Source organism: Vigna umbellata, chromosome 6, assembly GCF_029865625.1.
Source record: "Vigna umbellata cultivar VRB3 chromosome 6, Vumbellata_1.0, whole genome shotgun sequence".
In the NCBI taxonomy this organism is placed as follows: Eukaryota; Viridiplantae; Streptophyta; class Magnoliopsida; order Fabales; family Fabaceae; genus Vigna; species Vigna umbellata.
Genome location: NC_142170.1, coordinates 2,013,255 through 2,020,523, shown reverse-complemented (window position 1 = coordinate 2,020,523; position 7,269 = coordinate 2,013,255). Strand labels below are relative to the sequence as shown.

Genomic DNA, 7,269 nt, shown 5'->3' with positions numbered 1-7,269 from the left:
CTTCTGAATTTTCCATACTGCTATGAATGCCCCATATTTGCACGCAATATTTACGGTGCTTTCTATTCGAAGCCAAACAGTGTATACTTTAACTATTAACTCAAGAAAGAGAACGATAGAAACTAAAAATGATCATTCAGTTTCTTTTCTTCACTGCAAAAAACGAGTACACTTACCAACAACCGGAAAGTAACCAATGCATTCCGAAAATGTAGTTGCAGACCACTATAAACAGAACATAACAGGGCATATGTATTGAATATCTAACTCATATCCAAACATCATGGACGGATTGAATATTCAATGTCAGTTCAGATTATGACGGGTGGAAATCTGGTAACACAAATACAAGTCACAAACTGTTACGTATCCGAATAGAAGAAGACGTAACTAACCACGTAGATAAAAAGATAACACTCGACTCTCACAAAAAATCGAAGTAACTGAATGAATTTCTTTTCTTGATGATAATTGAATAAACAAAAGTAATAAACATAGTTGGGAACATAACTTCCCTCAGAGGACTATAGTTACCTGTCTACAACCTCAATAATTAAAAATCTGCCCTTAGACTTTATTTATATTAAATATTTTCCTAACATATAATTATATTTATAAATTATACTATTTATTATAATTAACTTATGTTAAATAATATAATATAATTTTTTTATTATAATTAATTTATACTGAATATCTTTCTAAGATATATTTTTTAATTAATTTATACTGAATATCTTCCTAATATAGTTCTAATTACTGTAATTACTACTAAATATTTTCTGTTTATCCTGTTGTCCGAGTTAGGATAATCACTCGTACACCTTCTAACTCCTAACACAGACTCACCTTTGCTACCTCAAAACTCCAGTGTATACCATGAACAGAATGGGCAATTTTTTCCCTGGGGTGTGTTATTCCTGCAGTCTCATTAAAACTATGCATTTTTATTTCATGTTTTCATTTTATTACTATTTTTACAACAAAATCGCCTACTTTCAAATTGTTTCCTGATTTCAAATGTTTGTTCAGAAAAAATTGAAAACATTTTGTTCTCAAACTCTAGTACAAAACTTTATAAACAGATAGAAACTTTTTCTCAAACTCTAGCAAAAAACTTCAGAAACAGATAGAATATCAGGTGTCTTGACAGTATTTTTGGAATTGCAAAGTAAATAACAAAAACAACCAAAAAAGTAAATGCAATATAACTCTGAGCCTAGCCCTAAGTTGCATATTTTAATTTATAAGGTAAAATGTATAGATTCAACCAAAAACAAAAAAGAAAATTAACATTTCCCTGTCTAAACCAGTTTTATAACCACAGCATAGATCCAGTGGAACTCCCCTTCCACTTAAGCAAGAATAGTGATAAATTACCTATCCTATCTTGACAAGTCTAATGTGACATATATATTAATATTATTATAATAAGGTTATCTAATAAGGGTTGTGAGTGAAATATATTTTTCTTTTAAGTAATTTAGATTCCACAACATATGAAAAGCAACTACCAAAGAGAAATCAAGGTTACCAACAACTGCTTTCTTCGCGTTCTTTTACAACTCAGGGAACCAGCCAAGGACAAATACTCAATTATTCATACACAAATATATAATAATGCGTCGGTACAAAAGGCTTCGCATTCATAAATCCTACGGGCGCGCGAACACTACTGCCTTTGCAAGTTCTAGAGCTAACTGGCGTCCAAACAGCTTCTCCACAATAGCTAATGCAAACTCAATGGAGGTTCCTGGGCCTCTACTGGTAATGAGATTCCCATCAACTACCACTCTGTTTTCTACTTCACTCTGATCAGATAACCTGTCGCACATTGCAGGATAGGCAGTGGCCTTTTTACCCTGTATTGAAGAAAATAGAGAACCATATCTCGAATTAACACCATGGAGCAATCGGAAAAGCATACATTTGAAATAAAGTTTAAGGAAATATTTAGGGCAAGCAAGCATTTTATAACCACAAAATAATTAGAATGAAGACTCCACAGGGGAATTAGCCACAGAGAGTATCTAAATGAACGTGAACATCATGTGCAGTTTGCCAGGCATGTTTTTCTAAACCCTGCTGATTGTTGCAGGCCAAGTGACAAAATTGATTACAGAAAACCAAACCAAATGCACTTATATCAAGTTACATGCAACTAAGAGAATTGCACGTATATTGTCATTTTACTAAATCATGCTTAGGATCATGGATTGACCCAGAAAACAGATACCTTGAGCAAACCATGGCGCTCTAAGACTAAGGCGGGCGATGCACAAATTGCTCCATAATATTTGTTTGATTCTCTTTGTTTTTCCAGCAATTTCACCAAGGTTTCTGAGTTTCCAAATGCTTGGGCACCACCAAGTCCACCCTGTAGAAAATTGAATATATACGTAAACTAAATGTTATGTACTAATTCAGTACTTGGACAAAAATAAGAAGACATCTTACAGGTAAGACAATAAGGTCATACGAAAGTTTGGCTGCTTCGTCAAGGAGCATGTCTGCCACCAGTTTAACATTTCGTGATGCCACAATCTCTAGATAATCCTCAACAGAAGCAACCACAACATTTGCCTTTGCTCTTCGCAAAACATCAATGATAATCACAGCTTCCATTTCCTCAAAACCATAAGCAATTGGTACAAGAATCTGAAAAGAAGATGAGTGCAAATACCAATGATAAAATTTAAATTTGAAGGGTGTATACAAACTCCTTCAAACGAAATTCAAAATAATGATAGACCAGCTTCCGTTCAGAGATATTCTTGTCAATACACAGAAATTCTACAGCAAAAATGTCAACACCTCACCCTGGGTGGATTGTCAAATGTCCACTGCACTGGGTTAAACTCCTTGAAAGTATGTTCCTCATCATGTTTGGAACGCATGACCTGAACATTCAATTACCCACAAACCTGATGAGAGAAAGGAAAATAATTTACATCATAGCAAGGATCTGATATAATAAAGCATTAAAAAATAGCACTTCTATTGCATCTCAAACATTCAGTAGTAGAAGACCCAATGCACCCATGTGCAACAGTTCGCTCATACATTACCAATAAGCGTATCTTATATGTGATAGAATTTGTTTTTTATTTCCATTGAATGTTCCTATTTTTGTATTTGTGCTTAATGCTTTGGTTCGATCACCCATAGCTTGATACTTGGTTCATTAGGTATTGGAAAACAAGATACCTAATAAAGCTTGTATTTAGGACTAGAGCTTGATTCATTAATTGTCTTAAACCCTAGTTACTAAAATAGGTTTGTTTATTAGGGTTCAAGGGATTGATTCTTAATAAAGAAACCTATGCTCGTTCTACTAAGGAATTAGGGTTTGAGTAAACTTGTCGGTTAACTTTGGCATTATAATGGAAAAGAGTTGAGTGATTAAATGCATGAGTGAAGTCGATGAAATATAACCCTAACATTACCGACCCATATCATTTCTAATCTTTTTCATCTTGGACCATGCTTGAAATCAAAGGCTGAGTAGACTTCTACCAACTCGGTACGGTATCTAGATACTAGAGCTAGCAACCATATGTGTTGAGATGAGAACTTTGATAAACTCACCAAGGTGAAGGACAAATTTGTGTCTTTCGAAGATGACTCCAAGGTGGCCATGAAAGGGTGTGGAACAATCCGGCATATGCAAAAGGATGGACAAGTTGGAGAGATTAAGGACATTTACTATGTTCCCGAGTTGAAGAGCAATATTTTAATAATGGGTCAGATAATTGAAAAAGGTAATTCAGTTTTTGTGAAGGACCAGATATTGTATTTAAGGGATAAGCATGGTCGTCTAGCAGCCCATGTAAAAGCGAAGAAAAATCAGTTGTATGAATTGGGGCTGAAGATCTTGCAGAAAAGGTGCTTGAAGCAATATATGACTAGCAAGAGCTTGGATAACTCCATTGATGAGGTACATGTAGCATGTTTGTTAATAGGTGCAGAAGATGTAAAATTTGAAGAAGTCGTGCTTGATGAAAGATGGAAGAAAGTTATGGATGAGGAGATCAGCTCAATTGAAAACAACAAAACGTGGGAGGTGACGGATTTACCCAAAGGAGCTCGACCAATTGGTGTGAAGTGAGTATACAAGAAGAAAATCAAAGCATTAAAGAGGTCAACCAAGGTAAAAGACAAGAGGGCCAAAAGGAAAAAGAATAACTCGAATTTGATTGAAAGAAACAAGCTCAATGTTGGATGATGCACCTGAAAAGCCGAATAAAGGATGAAAAATTTAAGTTTATGGAGTGTTTTGTTAGGATAAACTTAAATTTTAGGGGTTTATTAGTAATTTTGTTTGAGTTTTATTTTATTAGTTTGAGTCTAGTAATATTTAGTTTGATTTTGAGAGAGAAAAAATAGAGATAGATAGTTTTTATTTTCATTTATTTAGGTGCAATATTATTTTATTTTGTTCGTATAAGATAGAAATAGATTAAGTAGTTATTTTTATTTTGAGTCAGTTGATATATTTTGTTTTTAGTTTTTATTATTTATACTTGGTTCAAAGCTCTATCTACACCTATTAAAGAGTGTCAAGGTTCAATGAAAATAACCATAGTGAATTGAAGAGTCCAATTATTTGTGTCACATTTTTTTTAACACACATTGGTAGTGCAGAGCAAAGCACATCTAGCTTCATCCAATTATGAACACTCGATGTTTGAATTCCACGACTATCCATCTTTTGCAATTAATCGCAACAGCTCGGACAATTTACAATATTAGACCTTGTTTGGATAAACTCAAGCACTTAACTTTTAAAGAAGCACTCCTTTTAATTTTTCCAAAGTGAAGTGCATGAGTTGGTTTAGCTCTTGGGAGAACCTCAATTCATTTCACCATCTAATTCTTTACTTCTATTAATATTTATGGAGGAACTTATACAAATAAGACCTTAATCATAAATCACAACAGCTTTTGTTTTGAGTATATTTTTCTCTGCCTGGTTTCAGCAGCAAATTCATCTTTGACATGTAGACCAAGCCTCAAATATGTTCATATATCGAACTCTTTTCCTCGAATTATTATCTTCAAATACCAAACACATATCTATTCTTTTTCAAATATCACAAAACATGTCAGAGAGGATTTTCCAACCATATTAATTCCCAGATTATTCCCCCGGATACTGACAGATTAAGCATATTATCAGTTATAAGCAGACACCAACCATGTAGATATAAAAAGGGTATCAAGCTATCAGGTGATAGCATGACAGGAGAGAAGAACTAATCAGGACCATTTACATTGGTGATGATCAATATCATTTCAACCTAATCTGATAACCCACATATAATTATATAGTTTAGATTAATTCCACCCACCAGTCACCTGAAATGCAACAGGTTCGTGTATACTACATTTTTCTGCATTTAGAAAACAAGAGAATTGTCAAGGCACGAACGAAATCCTCACCAGAGGGCCAGCAACTTCTTCTGCTTTCACTTTTCCCATTAACTGCTCAACCAGCGCAACAGCAAACTCCATGGTAGTTCCCGGCGCTCGACTGGTCACTAATTTCCCATCCACCTGCACCCTAGACTCGACAGTAGTGGCTGCGTAAGAGGCCAATTTCTCCATCAATGTAGGAAAACAAGTGGCCTGTCCAACCACCACACACACAGAGTCACCAAAACCATCACCATCAGCAACACAACATAACAAAGTGGACTGCAAAGCAAACCTTACCTTCAATCCATTCAGCAAACCCCAAGGCCCAAGCACTACCGCAGGAGCAGCACACACCGCAGCATAAAGGCGTCCTTCCTCCACATGCTTCTTCACCAACCCTTCCAAAACCTTACAGTCCCTTAGATTTTCAACACCCGGTATCCCTCCCTACACGCACAAATCACAACAATAATAATTAGTAAACAGCATATTAGTCCCTAAGATTTTAAACGCCAGTGTTTACCTCTTACCTTCTAAAAACTGTTTAATAGTGATGCTTTGTCAGTGTAAATTTTTTTACACAGTCAATTAATGAGAAATCATTATCATACTTGTGATTGAACGACACACACATGCATGACACTCTTCATGAACTCAACGATAGACTAATCTGAATTAAATCAATCAATCCATGACGTTAAATAACAATTCAATGCACAACTAATAGCTAATCGATTAATGGAAAACGTCTTAAATTCGATTATCAACGTTGAACACAATCTCTAGAAAAACACATCGAAGGAGAGGTACAGGGATTGCGACGAGGTCAAACGAGGTGCCGACGACATCCGAGACGAGGGCGTCTGCGATGATCTTGACATCGTGGCGAGCTAGGACGGAAAGGCTGGCGGAGACGGAGGCGACTATGACGTCGGCGCCGGCGCGGCGGAGGACGTCGGCGATTATGACAGCTTCCATGGGCTCGGTGCCCTCTGCAATTGGAAGCAAGACCTTGTGAGAAGTGGCCATGAGAGCAGTGGAAGAGAGTGAGGGAGTGAAGAAGGAGAAACGGTTTTTGTTATTGTTGTTTAGTTTGGGTTTGGAAGTGAAGGTGAGAGAAAGTGTCTGAGAGAAGAATGGTATATGACGCAATGCCATTTGTGCGTTTTTTTTTTCCTTCTTCTTCAGAGGTGTCCCTCGCTGTGTCAATGTGTTCGTCTACGTGTCTCCTTCACGTGCCGGTTTATCTCCTGTAGTACCAGATTCTATGTTTAGAACATGTATAATTTTTTATTTCAATTTTAATAGCAGTTAATTTGATTTTAAAATGACGGATCTGGGTTTAATTTTAAAAAGGTTACATCTATGGGTGAATGTATGTATCTATATGCTACAATATTATTGGGAAGAAGTGATACAGATAACTTGAGATAAGTGGAGATGAATCGTGTAATATAATTATATTTAATAATATATTTAATTAAAAACATGGAAGAGGTGGGCAAATTCTGTTTCACTTAGATAGTAGAAGTGATGAGATTTCTTCCGTAAATAAAAAACACTGAAATTATACATAGTTATGATGACTTTTTAATTTTTATATTATTTTTATGTTTTTTTATACAGATGTCATCTTCTTTATGCACGACTTCTCTTTTTCTTTTTTCTTTAATTCTTTTTCATCTTTCTAAATTTTAATATATATATATATATATATATATATAACCTTTTATTTTAATTTTTTAATAATTTCATTAATCGATTTTATTAATTTGTAACATTTTCAAACTTTTTATATAATCATATATTTTTAATTTTAATATATTTTTTTAATAATTTAAAAATTTTGGT

At 34.8% G+C, this 7,269-nt stretch overlaps 1 protein-coding gene across 1 annotated transcript; it reads right to left on the bottom strand.

Annotated features, from left to right (window-relative positions):
- Nucleotides 1-1,500: 1,500 nt before the first annotated feature.
- DJ1B (Class I glutamine amidotransferase-like superfamily protein) lies at nt 1,501-6,639 on the bottom strand. The gene is made up of 7 exons (XM_047323370.2): nt 6,229-6,639; nt 5,716-5,865; nt 5,443-5,628; nt 2,820-2,900; nt 2,458-2,658; nt 2,237-2,377; nt 1,501-1,862 (listed from the first exon to the last, which is right to left on the bottom strand). Exons 1-7 carry the CDS (start codon nt 6,574-6,576, stop codon nt 1,656-1,658), a joined length of 1,314 nt encoding a protein of 437 aa, XP_047179326.2. The 5' UTR covers nt 6,577-6,639; the 3' UTR covers nt 1,501-1,655.
- Nucleotides 6,640-7,269: the final 630 nt, after the last annotated feature.